Source organism: Apis florea, unplaced genomic scaffold (assembly GCF_048593485.1).
Source record: "Apis florea isolate Af1SG1 unplaced genomic scaffold, ASM4859348v1 contig_3772_pilon, whole genome shotgun sequence".
NCBI lineage: Eukaryota > Metazoa > Arthropoda > Insecta > Hymenoptera > Apidae > Apis > Apis florea.
This window is the reverse complement of record NW_028256845.1, coordinates 603250-620935: the sequence shown is the minus strand read 5'-3', so window position 1 is coordinate 620935 and position 17686 is coordinate 603250. Positions and strand designations below refer to the sequence as shown.

The 17686-nt window shown below is 34.5% G+C and overlaps 2 protein-coding genes and 1 long non-coding RNA gene across 7 annotated transcripts in view; 1 reads left to right on the top strand and 2 right to left on the bottom strand.

Annotated features, from left to right (window-relative positions):
• Positions 1-16056, top strand: part of LOC100867393 (uncharacterized) — a 48367-nt gene extending 32311 nt beyond the window's left edge. Inside the window, exons 4-7 of one of the 5 annotated variants that reach the window (XR_015294462.1) lie at positions 414-511; positions 6934-7093; positions 10327-10740; positions 15442-16056. Coding sequence is in view for 3 of the 5 variants with exons in the window: in XM_003691332.4 (XP_003691380.1) it covers positions 414-511; positions 6934-7093; positions 10327-10571 (503 nt within the window). In the remaining 2 variants the exon portion in view is untranslated. Of the gene's footprint in view, positions 1-413; positions 512-6933; positions 7094-10326; positions 15140-15441 lie in introns of those variants that run through there. The other 4 variants (XR_015294461.1, XM_086915295.1, XM_086915296.1 and 1 more) reach the window with 4 other exon arrangements.
• Positions 14119-17686, bottom strand: part of LOC147656414 (uncharacterized) — a 46934-nt gene continuing 43366 nt past the window's right edge. Inside the window, exon 2 of the long non-coding RNA XR_015294463.1 lies at positions 14119-15746. This is a non-coding gene — a long non-coding RNA (uncharacterized LOC147656414). The remainder of the gene's footprint in view (positions 15747-17686) is intronic.
• The window catches only part of RhoGAP102A (Rho GTPase activating protein at 102A), a 31273-nt gene continuing 27705 nt past the window's right edge, over positions 14119-17686 (bottom strand). Inside the window, exon 12 of the mRNA XM_012495684.3 lies at positions 14119-17504. Within this exon, the coding sequence (XP_012351138.2) occupies positions 17174-17504 (331 nt within the window). The 3' untranslated portion in view covers positions 14119-17173. The remainder of the gene's footprint in view (positions 17505-17686) is intronic.

Here is a 17686-nt window from a genome sequence, read left to right as displayed (position 1 = left end):
TCAAGCGGAGAAGTCGCTTTGCATGAGGACACAGTCGGAAAATTTTGCAACAGGCCAACCACGGTAGGATTACTAGTCACTTGTCTACTTACTGGCCTACTTACCCTTAGACGAAGAATCGAATATCTGCGGTGGATCTTGTTGCCGTAAAGTGATACGCGCTAAACTCATAGATCGCAGTGCAGTCGACCGCATTCAATGAATGAATTTCTTACAGTGTTACTCTCTCGAGGAGAGCATAAATTACGCATAATTGAGGAGCACGCTTACCGCATTATTTTATCATTTACGTTTGTCTCTAAAAGAAAATATCTATTCCCCCCTCCCCCTTTTGATTTAATCATTGAGAGATTTAATCTTATTGTAATGAAAAAAAAAAAAATGTAAATTATCGGATTTTTGTTGTTTTCCAGCTTCGTTGGCAATCGTAGCAGCGAGCCTGTTCGCTTTACAGACCGATGACAGAGCTAGCAGCTTCATTGTCACGAGGGGAGAAGCGTTTTATATGCAGGTAAGCATGTAAATGGTAATTCTCTGGTCAAAGTTTCAGTGTTTGATCTCTAAACAGCCAGTTTAGAGTGCGAGATCCGTTGAAAAATGCGAAGTGTCGTAGTTATAAATTTACATGGGAAAAAAGGAAAGAAGTAAATAAATAAATAAAGAAATCTTTCAAGGAAGTGTTTATGCTTCTTCTCAATTTATTATTCCGAGTCGAAGATAAATACTTTTACGTCGATGCAAATTCTTCAGGTTTTAAACCAGTATTTGCTGTGAGTATTTTTTTGAAAATACTTACTTCATATTTTCCTTATTAACTTAATCACGTTGCTGTATGCAAATGTGCAGTGTTCTAAGTTTCTAATTTATTTTTCGACAATCAATTCGAAATATCTCTAATTCACATGCTTTACTATTTTTCGTTACGAATTCTCGTCATTTCTGCCCGCAAAATAGATCGAATCATTTAATTTTAATCTCCATTTCTCATTTAAATTCTATCGACCTTTGCAACGAAGTTACAATTCTCGATTTTCCATTCGTCTCCGAATTTCCTTTATTTGAACAGTAAAATAATACGTGAAAGAATAGCAGATATTTCATATTTTATGAAAGCAAAAATTTAATAATATATCACGAGGATAGATTTGAAAAATTTTGCCTCCACTTAAAGTAAATGGAAAGATATATTTTTCTGACTCAATAGAAAGAAACATTTTCTTCGCTTATTTTACATATTTATTTTTCCATATAATATAATCATCGCTGCAATTGCATATCTCTGCCAACATTCCAATTTTCATAATATTACGAATACTCTCCAAATATTATTCCCTTGTGTTCATAAAATTTAAAAAAAGAAGTAGCAAAATAAAAACGAAGCAAATCTTCAAAATTGAAATAACCAAAGAGAAAGAAATTATTATATAAAAATTTCCAAGATTTGCATCTTCGTTAAAGAATAAAATCCAATAAAGTGCTCAGAAAAATGCTGGAAATGAAATATATAACGTTGCTTCGATATAAATCCTTAACAACTTAAAATTTAACAACTCTTTGTAAAATCAAATTCTTATCCACGCAATTTTTCTCGCCAATTTTCCTTAAGCCACGATTTCCCTTTTTCGACAAATCTATTCTCCAATCGAATAAAATTTTTTCTCGATTAGACGAGAGAAAATGATCGAAATCGTATCGCCACATCGAAACCTGTTGCTCCTCTCTCGCGGAAGTGAAACCGTTGCGCGTTTCATCCGGTTTGTCCGAGCTACTTGGATTCTTAGTTGTATAGGTGAGCATGATTTATCGCGACATTTTCCTGACGAAACTACACGAGGCCAGATGTTACACGTAACAGGAAGATTAAACTGGGTGTCGTGGCTTTTTCGAACAGATGCCACTCCAGACTTGAGGAATACGCGCGAGGGAGGTGATGTCTTTTCTCTGATCATTGTCAAAGATAGCATGAACTATTTATAATACATAACCTCAATTTTCTTTGTGTTATAATTTCCTTTTTCTAATATTCAAGTGATTTGCTGTATTATTCTACGAGGATGCAACGTATCGTATAGTTAAAAATAGATAATTGTTTCAATTAAATGCAACAGTGATCTCCTAAGAACTTTCAAAAGAATTGCAATAGAAAGAACTGGGAACTACTGTTTTAAAGGAAAAGCTATTGAAATATGAAATGGGTAATTAAGTTTTTATGGGAGGTTAGGAGAAATTTGTGGAGAATGCTGCTTTATATGGCCAAAACACTTTCTTTTCCCTTAATTTTGATGTTATATAAATGTAAAGATTATGCAAGCGACTTTCTTGCTACCTTTAAATATTGACACACCCGTTTCTTTTATTATTATTATCATCTCCAAATTCAATTTTTATATCATACCTCTGTAACGTTAGAGTAGCAGTAAAATGAAACGTGTTACGAATTTGCATTTAGTATGATGTGTCAACGTGTAGGAATTTCGCGGTTATTGGAACACCGCAAGCGATAACGATGATGATGACGATACCGTATCGCAAACCGATGTGACGAGTTTCTCTTTGGTCGCAGTCGAGTTATTACAACAGTGATCAATAATTGATGGAATGCCAGATGTAGATTGGAAACTTGGTTTCTTTCCATTCCGCCTTGTAATTCTTCACGTCACACTTAATTCGTGAAACGTAATACTTTAGAAACAAGTTTTATGCTGCATTTCTAAAAATTAATTAATTCAAATCTTTCTCTCTCTCTCTCTCTCTCTCTATTTCTCTAACAAAAATAAAAAAAAGGAAGATAGCAAATAATTCTTAAAAACGAACACGTCTTTATTCAATTATCAACTTCTATTTAATTTACAATTAGTTTCTTCTATTCTCCTCCTGTATATAAAATAATCAAATATTATTAAAGTCAAAAAAAAAAAAAAAAAAAGAAAGAAAAATTCAGGAAAATTAGTTAAAAGATACATTTGTTGTATATCATCTCTCGAGAATCGAAAACTCGGTATCCTCTAACAATCTTACGTAACACTGAAAAGTGACATAATCTCGATTTCCAACCAGGTATAATGTAATTAAATACCCATTACGTTATATCCTCGTTGAATTAAAATTTGCATTTATCACGCGCCGTCGTCTATTCAACTGTCCATTCAATAATTTTTCTCAAATCCAATTATCGACCTTCATCGATTTTCCATCGATCGATCGGATCGGATCGATCTCAATCAGGCGGTATCGTTCTTCCGTATATAACTTAACGATATACGTAAGTATAAACGCGGTATAATATAGGCGTACGATCGAGGAATTAAATACTTAAAGGCCACCTGATCAGGAACAGCTCGCAGGTGTCTCGTTAAGCCCCCCTGTGGGACTTAGTTAGTATGTGTCAGAGCACCCACGACTGTTGGACACTTTAAAAACAATGAGACGACATTGGCGGACCCTCAGTGAACGTTTTGGCGTGGATCGTTTGCTAGCAACGTGTCCTCGTTCCTCGCTTTTTTACCACTTTTGCCACGCGATCCATTTCTCGTCCTCCTTTCTTCTTTTCCCATTATCATCTCTAATCAATCGTGGAGATTATATTGGTAATACCGTGTATTCGATGATCTACGTGCTAGATAATATTCTAACGATCTATACGTGATTTGATTAAGCGATCAATTGATCGATTTTTTATTTTACTTTTCTCTTTTCATCGTTGACTCGATTTTCGGTGAATCGAAATGGAATAAAATGGAATATAATGTTTGAATATTTGGTGAATCTTCGGTGAGCGAGGTGAATTGTTAATTGTTAATTGGAATTTTATCGGTGATAATTGTGTGAGATTCGAATAGATTGTGTTTATTCTTTCTGGACGAGGAGAAGCCTCATCGTAGACGACGTGTGAAAACAATTTAATGAACGTTTCGTAAGAATCGTTGTGTTTCCATAGAGAAAGTTGGACTACTATGTGGCCAGCTAATGCGAAACGCGAGGTATCTATCGTGTAATGTCTATCGATTACAAAATTCAATGATACGGCTCGAGTGATCTTAAAATTTACGAATATCTTTAATCGATCAGTTCAATCAAATATCAATTGAACAAAGCTCCACGTGGATTTATTAAAATTTGTTCGAAGGAAGAATTCACAAAAGAAACATCTAAGTTGAAATTGAAGGAAAGATAATCGAGAGTTACAAATATCGAATAATGTGAAATCGCCGAATTCATGGATATAAAATGGTATATGGAGATTTCGTGAAATACATTTTTATCCGTGTTACGTGACGATTGGATATACCATAACGCGGAATCCAAGATGATGGAAAAGAAGAGGCGAAGCCTTCTACGGGAGGCCAAGGACGAGATCGAGCTGGATAAAATGAACAAACAGAAGCAGGGCAAGGTAAAATCTCGATCGTGATTTATAAGAGAGCTGAGTCATGGGGGATTTTCGTACCCTTGTGTCTTTTCGTATATTTGACAATTGCAGAGTTTGTCATAGTTTGAAAAGGATGCGATGTATATTTTTCGTAAGAAAAATTATATTAATTGATATCTATAGATGTTATTTGATGTGATTTTTTTTTTATATTGTAAAATAATGGGATAAATTCTTGCTGAACAAGAATATTTTTCACGGAAATGTCTATCATTCTTGTTGCAAATGCAATCATAATTTTTCAAATAATTTTTTCATAATAAATAATCCTTGTCGATTGAAACTTTTTTTTTGCATTTTTTTCATATTATAATGATTTTTAATAAACGAAGGGAAAAAAAAACAAATTTAAATCAAATTAATATTTAAATATCTTATAACTTTAAACGAAGATTGATTGGCGAGAAATGAAATTTTATTTCTTTGTACTTTTCCTCTTGTCAATAATAATTACCATTAACTCTTCAACGTGGACTCAACGAAAGAAAAGACGAACAATTGCAAGCGGAATGCAAAGAGACAGATGGACTTTCCTTTCCTTATCTTAGAGGAAACGCTTTAGGATATGCGAAAAAAAAGAAAAAAAGAAAAGAAAAAAGAAATAAAATAATCGTTTAAACTTTTTTTTACAACGTAAAACCATTTACGCAAAAAATTGCGTAATTTGTTTTCTTTCATTACATTTCTTTTTCTTCTTTCTCAATTTAACTCGTTAAATACATGGAATTACTTATTTCCATTCTTTATTCGATTAAGGAATTCTAAAAATTCGTAAATAAGAAAAATTGTTTTCTGGAATAATAAGAAAATATTTGCTTTAAAATTTTTATCGCTTTTTACTTTCATATCTAAATTAATTGTATACGTTTTGCAAAAATTACACAAAAATTAATTAACAATTAATTATTTCACTTGACATTATTGTAGAATTCAAGCATAAGAATAATATCAAGAATAAAGTCCTCAAAAATTTAATGCTTTCTCTTGATAAATGATTATACATGTCCATCCATTTCTACATATAAAAAAATTGAAAGGAATAAATCCACTTCGAATATTCGTAATTTACGCAATTTCATCACAGCACGACATTTGTTTTGCAGAAATGGTTCTGTAAAATCTTAGAAAATCTTATAATAATTCTTTTAATAACCCATCCTTTTTCTTCTTGCATGCAACGTTTAACCACGCTTCTCTCAAAAGCTTCTCTCATTTGATCCTGTTTAATTAGCGCGTGGGAATAGGAAATACCTATATTAATCAAATTGTCACCCAACCTGCTCATTTGATTTTCCTGTTTCCTTTATCTCTCTCTCTCTCTCTCTTTCTCTCTCTTTGGGTCGAGGTGGTTAATAGACATTGCGGAAGAAAAAAAAACCAACGGTGAATTAATTATTGCGGCGAAACAATGGCTTCTCGATGTTTTTTCGTACGTCTTAATTAAATTCCTCTTCGCCTTCGACCTTTTCGACGTGTCTTTCCTCGTGTGTTCTCCTCTCCACCCTTTCCTCGTTCGTCGATCGGGGATCGTGTTTCGCAAGGAAAGACAACAAAGTCGTGTGGTTTCGTGGAAACGGGCTATTTAACAATGGAGGAGGAACAATGAAAATTGTTGCTTTGTTAATAAATGTTTGATGAATTTCAAAAACAATGGGAAAGGTGACATCCACTGCGTGGAGGAACTTGGTCTTATGCCCGAGTTGTTTTATATATCTGGCCTCTGATAATTAATTTAATTAATGACATGGAAATGGAGTTGATCCTTCTTCGTGTAATTGCAGTAGTTTTGTTAGTTAGTTAATAATCTTTATAATAATGGTTAATTTTTTACATATGGTAATTCGCGTGGAAGAAAGAAAAATTATTATAATTTTTTTTTTTTTTTTAGAGAATGATCTTATCAAAAAATTATTTTGAAGAAGGAAAGAATGTCTTTTCTAAAGGAAATTTATAATAAAATTCAACGTGAATAATATTATGACTAATTATTAATTATTCTTCCGATGAAAAATCGTTGTTAATTATAGAAGAGTGAAATTATTCACGATAATGATACCGCTTGATTAAATATTAATACATACATAATTGATGTTTGATTAAGCAAACTCTAGAAATGATAATTGTTACACAATGTATTTATCATTTTATTTTTCTACCCTTCATCGAAAGTTCCTTCTTAATGAATCATTTTGTTAATATGATAGAGAGGCGAATCATTGAACAAAAATATTAGCAAAAGATTGTATAATTTATTCATTAGAAATATTTCATCTCCATCGAATATTAATTTTAATATTTTATTCTATCTTTTTCACCAAAAAAAAATAACCCATTCTCCGTTATTCTCTTTTATATTTTTACTCTCTCGTCGGTTCTTTGAATTTTTTTATTTACAACAAAATTTAAAATTTTAAAATTAAAGAACAACTTTTCCAAACTCATCGAATACAAACGATCAATTTGAAACTTCTATTAACGATACGATTTGAAACTTGTTGTTACAGTTGGCTGCCATCGCTTTGAACTTTGGCGTGCTGATCACTGCAGTGTACGAGGGTATTTATGCTCGACGAGGTGGTGATCCAACGAAGATTAGGGTTGTTGGCGATCCACGTGCGGGAACCATAAATAATCCTGGATATCGGGAACATCAACCCACGAATGGTAAATTTAGATACGTGATACGTATTATTTATTCTATAATTTTCTAGTTAATCTCTAATTAATTTTCCATTCCAGTACTGTACGAAATTTAAAATTTGTTGAAATACTTTTCACCTCAAATATTTTACAATTTGTCAAGTAGACTGGAAAGAAAAGCAATGAATAAGATTATAAAAATCTATTTATTATCCAGATATTAAAATTTTCCAAGATGTAGGTTTTCTTTTGAAAGGGTTTCTTCTTTTTGTGCTCATTTGCATTTCAAGGGTACCAGCGTATTTATAAGAGCTCTGTCGTAACAATCGTAGGAAGATTTCGTGAGAAGCAATAGTAACACTTGGTGGCAAAGGACAAAGTATTGCAAAATGCGGTGTGGAGTACGTGTGTAGCATCCCAAAATTAAATCGATCGAATTTCGGTATTCGGTTTGTCGCGATATCACGTGAAAGATTTTATTAATTTCCTTAACAAGAATTGGGACAAATAAATAATTTTAAAAAATTTCATTTTAGAATTTTGTAAGAAAAAAACGTTCGTATTTTTCCTTCTCTCCGTTAAATCATTGATAAGAGTTAAAAATTTTTAGATGAAATTTCGTCGATACGTGTTATCGATTAATCTTCAATTTGTTTGTCTATGAAGTATAATGCTGCATGCAATTATTGAAATTTAATTTTTCTATTGTTTGTCACAAAGAATGTAATTAGCGAAGTTACGCCACTAATTTAACTACACAATACTGAACTAATAAATACTGCGCCATTAAGCACACGTGTCTTTCATAGATCGTGTATCCACATTTATCCACTTATATCGTAATATGTATTTCAAACTTCATTTGAATTTTGCATCATGAAATTAGCATTCATTTCACGCATGACCAAAAAATTTTCTCAATAAACGACGCTCTCGTGTTATAAATTATAGTCTTTTTTTTTTTTTTGATGTAATTAACTTGTGCAGACGTGAAACTGCTTATTTTCTTGTTTATCTAAACTTTTTTTATATTCCATTTGATAAAATTTTTTGGGAAATTATTATTTTTCCAATCGTTCTTACGTACGTAGTGTTTATAAATTCATTGTACTGTCACATTTCTGTGGAACAAAAGAGAAAGCTCTCAACTCTCGACGAAAAAAAGGAAAGTTTTTTTCTTCGATGGAATGTCATTTATGTGATTAACATGGAAATGTGTCCATTTAGTTACTAGTGCATGCTTCGAATCTTCGAAGTACCATTTTAAACTGGTTACTTTCAAGGTTACAATTATTCATGACGAAATAGTAGCAGAGTTCTTATATATATATGTATATTCTCTGTATATATGCATATGAATATATTTCAGATAAATTTAAGAGATTAACATATCGTTTCGTAAATCATAATATGAAAATATTTATTAACATGCGTTGATTGGCATGTTTTCACATCGCATCGAATTATATTATATTGAGATGTTACGTAATTAGATTGTATCATAATATTTGCATCGTATTTAACGTTTCTCCAAAGTGTTTTATTTGAATCGAGCCAGAACACAGGATAAAAGCAAAGAGATTATTATTTCTATTCTAAGAAAGTTTCGAAAAGTAAACGTTCTAAAAAAAGATATTTCAATTTCATACTCGAAAAGAAAAGTAAAATAATAAAAATATTTCCACTCGAAATAAATGTTGACGTGTCGAAACGTATACCTTAATCGAGATCTCTCTTAAACTCTTTCTCTTCTTCTTCTTCTTCTTCGAGAGAGAGAGAGAAAACTTTACTGCTCGAAGGACCTTCGTCCAACAGCTGATGGAAACTTAATATGCCCGAGAAATGTCTTCGAGAAACGAAACGTGATGGGAGTCAAGGTGAAGGGAGGAGAGTCAAATAGGATGGTACGTGGGAGACTAGAGAAATAAAGAATAATAGAGAAATAAAGAGCAGGAAGATTTAACGGGAAACTTTGAAAGAACAAGAATAAAAGTGTACGAAACATCGAGTTAAATCGAGGGAGGGAGAGGAAACTAGTAGTAGTAGGAGGAGGAGAAAACAACTGTTAAAGAAAAACGTGGAAGAAGAAAATATATAAGAGAGTGTAACTGTTGAAGAAGAAACACGTATAAACAGGAAGAGGCAAATAACACAGAGGAAATATTTGGCCAGAAGTTGGATATTCAGTTCAACAGAGGAAAGAAATAAATTGATTTTCGAGCATTCGAGCAAGAGTAAATGGAGGAATATTTTATCCTTAAATGCATATCTTTTTTTTCTAAAAATTAATATGGTAAAATAGTTCGATGATTTTTTATAAGTTATAAAAAAAATAAAAGATAGATAAAGAGACGCGTAAAGTAAAAAAAGCAAGCTCGAAAGAAAATGTAAAAATCTTCGAACAAATTTACAAGAAAGGAGAGAAAAAAGAAACGAAAGAATTTGAAATTTGAAAAGATTTTAGAGATTTTCTCCTGAATAACTCCGCTTTCAGATGACACATAGAACGAAAATCCATCTAGGATGTCCATCGTTCGCTCGATCGCGTTTGATGATGAATTAAAACGTCTCGACGAATTTCCACGTAGCAAAAGTGCAGCTGCGTTTAAATATTTCTGACGCGTACGTGGATGCATACGCGCAACGTGACACGCGTGTTCATCAAATTGCATAGCGTGCAATGTCTAATCTTTTCGTGGATTCGTGATCTGTGTTTTCCATAAAAAAATCGTCTTAAAAATATTTCACAAAGATCTTTCGAAAGATTGGGAAAAATACGAAAGGGTTATAATTAATTCGTAACGAAAAACGCTGTGTTCACACTGTGTTTAAAAAATTGTATTACCTTAATAAGAAATTCCAGGACTAATGGAGTGTTTCACTGTTCCAGCCAAATGCTCTGTGCAATTACCGGAAATTATTAACAAACAATTGTTCCTATCTTTTCGTTAAATTCTTTTACAAAGGGATTCGTTTTATTTTTCGAAAAATAAAACGTGCTCGACAAAGATTTTTAAATAAGAAAAACTCATTATTTCCTAAAATTTACCAATTTTCAATTTTCAACTTAGTTAAATATTCCAAAGAACGATTCTTCAAATTATTCATTTATTCGATCAACAATTAATATAATATATTCGCGAGCACGAATTATATTCTAATGTTGAATTAAATAGATAAATGAAAGAGGGAAGATTACACAAAAAAAAAATATTATTCACAAACAAATAATATTATTATAAATATTCGAATTTCAGGTGGCACCATCTCGATGACAGACGCCAGTGGCAAGCCTTACGTCGGCGGAGCCGGAAACGGCTCGATGGCGTCTGTGGCGACTTCCGGAAGCGTGACGAGCACAGCATCGCCACTTCGTAGCTCCCTCAAGAAGCCAAAACCGCTCGGTATTCACAATCCCGGTTTCTCGGCCCACAGCCCCACTCTCTCGAGAAATGGTTCGCAAAAGAAAGTGCGAATTCAGACCCACTCTACCGAGGTTTAACGTATCCTCAGCGAGGATGAAAAGAGCCTCGATGATTTTTTCTTTTTTTTTTTTTTGTTTTCACGCGAGTCGACTCGACGTCGACTTCGTCGAAGAAGCATTCCTAAGAAACGTGAAGTTGCACGAACTGTGGACGGACTATTCCACGAACTTTTCTACTAGCTTGCAGGTACCTCTGGTAAAAAGAAAAAGAATCGCGATACCTAATAGAAGGGAATTTCGTATAATCAACTTATATCGGACCTTTCAGGAACATTTTGAACGAAGTTCAATTTCTCCTTCATCCTCCGTAATAAAAATATAAGTTTTCGGTATAAGTTTGAAAAAGTTATTCGAAACTTTTCAAATGGGGATCATCATTCGAGGCGGATGCAAAAGTTGTGCGTAGACATTTTTACATTATTCTGTAAAAAGCACTTTTAACGATAGATTTTTAAATTAATTAAAAATTAATTTTAGAATTATTTAATATTACGATCGGACAAACGTTGATAGACTTCTCGATCGAATGAACGATTCGATTACAAACAACACAAAGCACAAAGTTCTCGATAATAATTTTCGATCACGGAAATCTCGGATAATCGCTCGATTCGTTCGATTATTGGAGAACTTCCGGCCGAGAAAGAGAAAGGGATAGAAAGTGTGTGTGTGTGTGTGCGAGAGAGAGAGAAAGAGAGACACCTTTTAATCGAAAGAATTCGGTTTAAAAAGTTGCGACTGAAAGGGCTGATAGTCTTATCGCGCGATGAAAGGACGAGCGTGAGAACGTAGGAAATAAACTCTATTGGTTGGAAGTGATCGAGCAGGGAAATTGCTCCGGTTATAATTTCCAATGACGTCTTGACGTCTCTTCGAGAGTGTTGCAACCTTCTCTCAAACTGTCTAACGTTCTGAGTTGGTGTGACAATAATGATTTAACGAGGCCGTGAAAGTTACAGATCCAAATCTCCGCGAACATTTCATTCACTCGCGATAGATAAATTCGAGCGTTTCCTCACGTTTCACGATTCGTCCTTTCTTTTCCTTTCCTTTTTTTTTTTTTATTTTTTTCATAAATATCGATAACGTTCGTCTAAATTCATAAGCAAACGATTAAATTATCGATGATGTTTTTATATCTTTTCTTTTCTTTTCTTTTTTTTTTTTTTTTTTTTTTTTGGTATTAGATTGAAAGACTCGATTAAAAAGATGTCTACGTCACGAGAAGAGGAATGCCGAATTTAGAGCTCGATCGATCGAGGATCGAGATGTTCGGTCAATCGTGAGGTGTTCGGTGAGATTACAATTTAAGTTCCCAGCGGTTCCAGCCGTGAACAAGAAGAAATTAACCCTTTGCGGTCTGGTTGCTTCACGCGATACGCTGTCCGGCTTGTTTCAGAACCGTATCGATTACGAGGTAACTTTTTTTTTTTTAAATCAAATTATCAGGTAAACGTATTTATTACTCTGTTTTCTTTTTTATCTTATTATATTTTTGCGTGTTTTTTTTTTTTTTTTGAAATATTTTCTTCCATAAAGAAATATTCATCCGTTACAAATTTACTTTCTTACTATTATACCTTATAAATCAAATATCTTATTGGAACAGCAAGAACAGATGCAAGATTCTCAATTTCTATACGATTTTCTAATAATCTTCTAACGAGCTCGTCCGTCCAATAAATAGTGTCGGATCACGATGTCATCCCACGCAACGTGTCGTACACGTTTAGACCGCAAATGGTTAATAGAATTTGATCGGATACGATAAACCGTATCGATTGTTCTGGCAACGTGTAATTGTTTAATCAAGATTGGCGCGTTGCTAAACGACGATCACGACGACGATGCGAGAGTTAAGTGGCATCCGCCTATGATCGATATCGAAGATAACGATTATTTGGCGAAGGGTTTCCCGAACATTTAGGGAATGGAACGGTTAATTAAATCCAGTCGAGTATGATTTAAGGGAGGAATGGAGAAAACGAAAAAGAAAGAAAAGAAAGGAAAAGAAAAGGCAGAAAATAATCCTGTTATTATCGTCGTTCGATTATTGATTTTATGTCACGGTTGGAACGGCGTGTTACTGTGGGTATTACGTGGTCGAAAGGAGAGAAATTAAAGCCGATTGTTAACTATCGTTTTTTTGTTTTTCGCGTGAGATCGAAACTCGATGCACTCGCAAATCTGGCATCATTTGATTGAAAATATTATAGAATTAAATTCGCGAACTGGCGTGACAGGTGTTATTATTGGAATGCACGAATTAATCGATCCCGATCCGTGTAATTTCGCTAAGTATTCTTTATCTTTGATCATTAAAAAAGGCAAGGTGTAAGTTATTTAATTGGTGTAAATTATTTTATTGCCAAGTATTTATATATATATATAATATATTGCAGATATATGGAATACTTAATGAAATTAATTTTCATCCCATCAAATTCGAGGTGTGTGCTCGATTCGGTAATAATCTTATATTTAAAAATGTATTTATTTTTCTTTTTTTATTGGCCCCAAGAGGAATTTATCGAATTTATTTTGTCGTAAGGGGGGATAAAATAAAATTCAAGATGGCCACTTAGATATCACGCACGCATTCCTCTACATTGTTGCATAATCAACAGAAATTAACAAATAGATTTCTCTATTTGCTAAATTCAGAAAGAGAAAGAAGAAGAAAAAGGAAAGAGGAAATCTGCATTCCAATAATAACATCGTTCCGCGTCAAGGAAGTCGCAGGATACGTGATACATCTTTCTAGTTTCCCTTCCCTTTTCTTTCGTTTCCTCCATATTTTTTTTTTTTTTTCCCTCCCCGCTCTTCTAGTTTTTCTTCGATCTAACTTCTTCTCTATACACTCCTTTCCTGTACACTCCTTGTTCGTCGCATAGTAGGTTTAACTCGACGTTTCCTCGCTCGAGGAACCAAGTATAAATAAAATATTTACTGCGTCGCATCCGTCCAGCCCTGCGTAGGCAGCTAGCCGTCAAACGGCGAGAGTTATATATACAAATATAAATATATAAATATATTTATATTTTTTAGCGATTGTTTTTAATATATATATAAATATGATGAAAGAAGTTTATATAAATATATAAATATGTATATGTTTTTATTTTTTGCGCGCGCTCGAGATGCGAATTGAGATTTTGTTTCGCTCGTGTCATTTGTCTCGAGGGAGAGAGAGAAAAAGAGAGAGAGAGAGAGAGAGAGAGAGAGGGAGAAAACATGCGTTTTACTCGTTAGAAAGTATATAATTATTAATATTATTTTTTATTATTGTTATTGCTGTTGGTGTCGTGACACTGTTCCTTTCTTCGAGAAAGTTTCTTTCCCCCCTTCTTTTCATGCTTCTTTTTCGTCCATAGTTTCGAAGTTATTTATGACTTTTATTCGAGGATTTATATCGATACGCGAGTCTAGATGATTTTCTTCCCTTCCTTTTAATTGCATAGTTGTTGACACTTTATTTATTTTTAATTCGAACCGAAGATCGAAATCAATTTTTTTCATCATCCCCTGAACACGATTTTTGGTCGATTTTATTTTTAACGAAAGATTTCTATTTTTTTTTTTTTTTTTTTCTTTTAAGATTTGCTCTTTTTAGATTAGAACATTAATATCTCGTCGGTTTAAGTTACGTTTAATATTAAATTGTGGAAATTTATCCGTTCCATTGGTTAAACTGGTATTCTTTTTAGATGCATCTTCTTTTCTTTGAAGATAATTCGTTTAGAGATTTACATTTCTGGTGGATAGTCGTAAAAAAAAAAGAAAATGATCATCCGCGTTTTTATTGTTAATAAAAACTTTTTTGCCGGAACGAATCACACGAGCTGAGTGTCTTTTTCTTAAGATCTACGCAAGAATTATTTCGATATCCAAAAGATCGAAAGATTGAAGGTTTATTTTAATAAGAAAAAATTTCTATTCATAATTTCCTAGTGATATCCATCTTGCACAAAATTGATATTGCAATGATCAAAGATCACCAATTCTCTATGTCTTGTTTAACAATTTCAAAGGAGAATAATTAATTCGTAAGAAAATTTCTTCTCCCTCTGTTAAAAGTAATCCTTACGTGTTCAAGATTAATGTGTTCAACATTCTACACGTTAAGAAAAGTTATTATTATTATTATTGTTTAATAAGAAAAATTGTTGGAAAATTTACAAAGCAGAAAAAAATCGAAAAAAAAAAAGAAAATAAAATTGAAAAATCGAGGAGGAAAAAGAAAAAAATAATTCTTTTCTGGATTTCGAAAGAAAAGCGCTTGCGTGACTCGAACTCTGTCTTCTTTTTTTTAAGAAACGACAGTTAAAGTGAGATCGATACGGATTTTTACCCGTGCAAATGTAATCGAATCTTATATTTAAAAAAAAAAAAAAAAAAAAGAAAAAAAAAGGAAAATTCGTATTTCCACTTTTTTGCACATTTTACTATCGAAATCGATGCAAATCGCGAATATTGTGCGTGTCTCGAGTGAATTTTGTAACTACCCAGTATGACGTTGAATCGAATGCGAGGACTGTATGCGAGGAAATCGATAATAAAGGAATTTCTATGATTCACGATCACAAGTCCTCTTTCTCACTTGCTCGCGCATTCGGGCAACGAACGAATGTATCCACGATCCAGATACAAAAATCTCATCCCCATATTTGCGAGACTCCCCTCCCTCACGAATAAATAAAACTCATCACTTTTCATTTTCGCTTTGCCATTTACCGTGAAAAAAAAAGAAAGGAAGAAAGGGAGAAAAATACAAATGTTTTGCGATCGTGTTTTATTTTTTAACAGGGGAGGAGGGTGAGGGGGAAGTAGGGGAGGAGGAATAAAGCGTGACACGGGGTGGTAAAAAAATTAACGTCTCATTTATTAGCTTACAGACTGAAAATGAAAACTTAAAACGACACGGACAACAGCGTCTTTCGGGCCACGCGTCCCTCACGGCAGTACACGGATTCTTTCTACGCATTCTTCTCGTGCACGAACGGAACGATCGGAAGAGATGGAGATGGAGAGAAGGGGAGAAGGGAGAGAGGTGTCGTCGAGATGGGGGGGGATGGGGAGGGGGGGAGGGAAGGAAAGAGAATCGAATGAGAGAGAAAGAGAGGGAGAGAGAAAAGACTCGTTGGTCGTTCAATTGTTTCTGATGCCCTTTCGGTTCGGTTAGAATACCTGTAACTGTACAAAAATAATAATAATAATAATAATAATAATAATAATAATAATAATAATAATCATCTACGAACCACGTCTCGAGAAGGAGGAATAAAACGGATAATACGAGACGTTCGTTATTATTCGTTACTTCATTTGAACGAAAAATGAATGGTCAACTGATCTAGAGAGATAGAATGGCCCGACACGAGGTTCAATGGACTCGAGACTAGTCTTCTTTCGTAACTTTGGCTCGTCGAGGATTGTGTCGTCGCTCCGTTGTCACAGTTTCGTACCTGCTTTTTTTCGCGAGTTTATCGACAAACGTTGGAAAGAGAGAGAGAGAGAGAGAGAGAGAGAGAGAGAGAGAGAGAGAGAGAGAGAGAGATAGAGAAGGGAATCCCTCGAAGTTAGAGTAATAAAAATAATTTACAAATCGCCACTAAACGGTGTCGCTACTACATTAGAATGTTCGTAGATTCGTACAAGATCGATTTTGTTTCGCTTTTTCCTTTTTTTCTTTTCTTTTTTTTTTTTTTTCTTCTTTTGTATAAATTAACCGCATCGTAAGAAAGATCCCCCCGTTCGAGTTGACCTCGATTCGAGCGAACGAGGGGAGAGATGGATGAAATGATAAAAGAAAGATCGAGATAGATAGATAGATAGAGACTTTCGAGGAGGGTTTCGTGCGTTTCGCCACGGAGATCTTTAAGAGCGCGAGGACGGTAGTCTAGGAACCAATAGACACCCCACGAATACACGTCGAATACACGGTTCGCTCGGTTTTCGAAACGAGGAACGCGTCGAGGAACACTTTTGCCAGGCCACGCCTGATCGGCAGTGACTATATTGTTTTTTACACTTTTTTTTTTCTTTTTTTTTTCCTTTTTTACATCTATCGAATCGTATCCTTGGTCCGGACCTCTTTGAATTCTATTTCCCTTGGAACAATTCGTGGATTTTCGTCGTTGATTACTGAGATCTCGTATAAGTGTGAATGTTCTCTCTCGCACGTTGCTCGAGGATCGAGTTATTTATAACGTTTTTTTTTTTTTAGAAGAATCCTAACAATCGAAGGCACAATTTGAAATGGTCTTACGGTATCGTTCGAGCAACGTACGAAATTTTCGAGATTCGATCGAGAGATACGTATTCAAAGTATATCGAAAGAGCGTTTGAACGCATCGATTCACTCGATCCTGTTATATTCGTCTTTTATACTCCATCGACAGTTCATACTTTCGATACTTGGTTCAATTTTTACGGACCTAAGCGTAGATATACAATATACATTCCCTATCAAATTTTTCTATTAGCCAATGTAGGGGATATCGATTCGTTCGCTTTTCGAACGAGAATTGCCAGGAAGGATCGATACGAAAAGAAATTGGTCTTCTTGGAAAAGAGGCGATCCATGGAAATTCGACTCGATGGACGGGACGGGGATGCTCTCAGAAGTAGCCCTCCCTGTCCTTGGGCGCGCTGGAGATGAGTTCCCGCCGTTTCCAGACCGGTTGTGCCGCCCCGCCTCGCTGGTTTTGCCCGGCCCCCGCCGAGGACGCGGAGGAAATGGTGACCGAGGACGAGGACGAAACCGAGGCCGTGCTTTTCCCCGCCAACGTGTCGGAATCGGGGATGTGACGTGTTTGGTGTCTGGAATCCGTGTAACGCCTCTTCGTGTATTTCTTGCTCTCCGAGGAAGTCTTGGCCTGCTGCGACAGGCCGATCCCCGTATCCGGTCTCGAAATCTGCAACATCCTCTCGATATCGGCGGTCTTGGACCTGAAACAAGGCGCTCAGATTGCTTCTGATTCCTCCTTCCCTCTTTTTCTCGAAACAAGAGACCCTGGATGAATTAATTTGAATCGCGTTCCACATTATCCATTAATTAACGTTGATTAATCTTAACAAAAAAGAAAAAAAACGAAAGACAAAAAATCGAAACGGGATAAATAGTTGAAAGC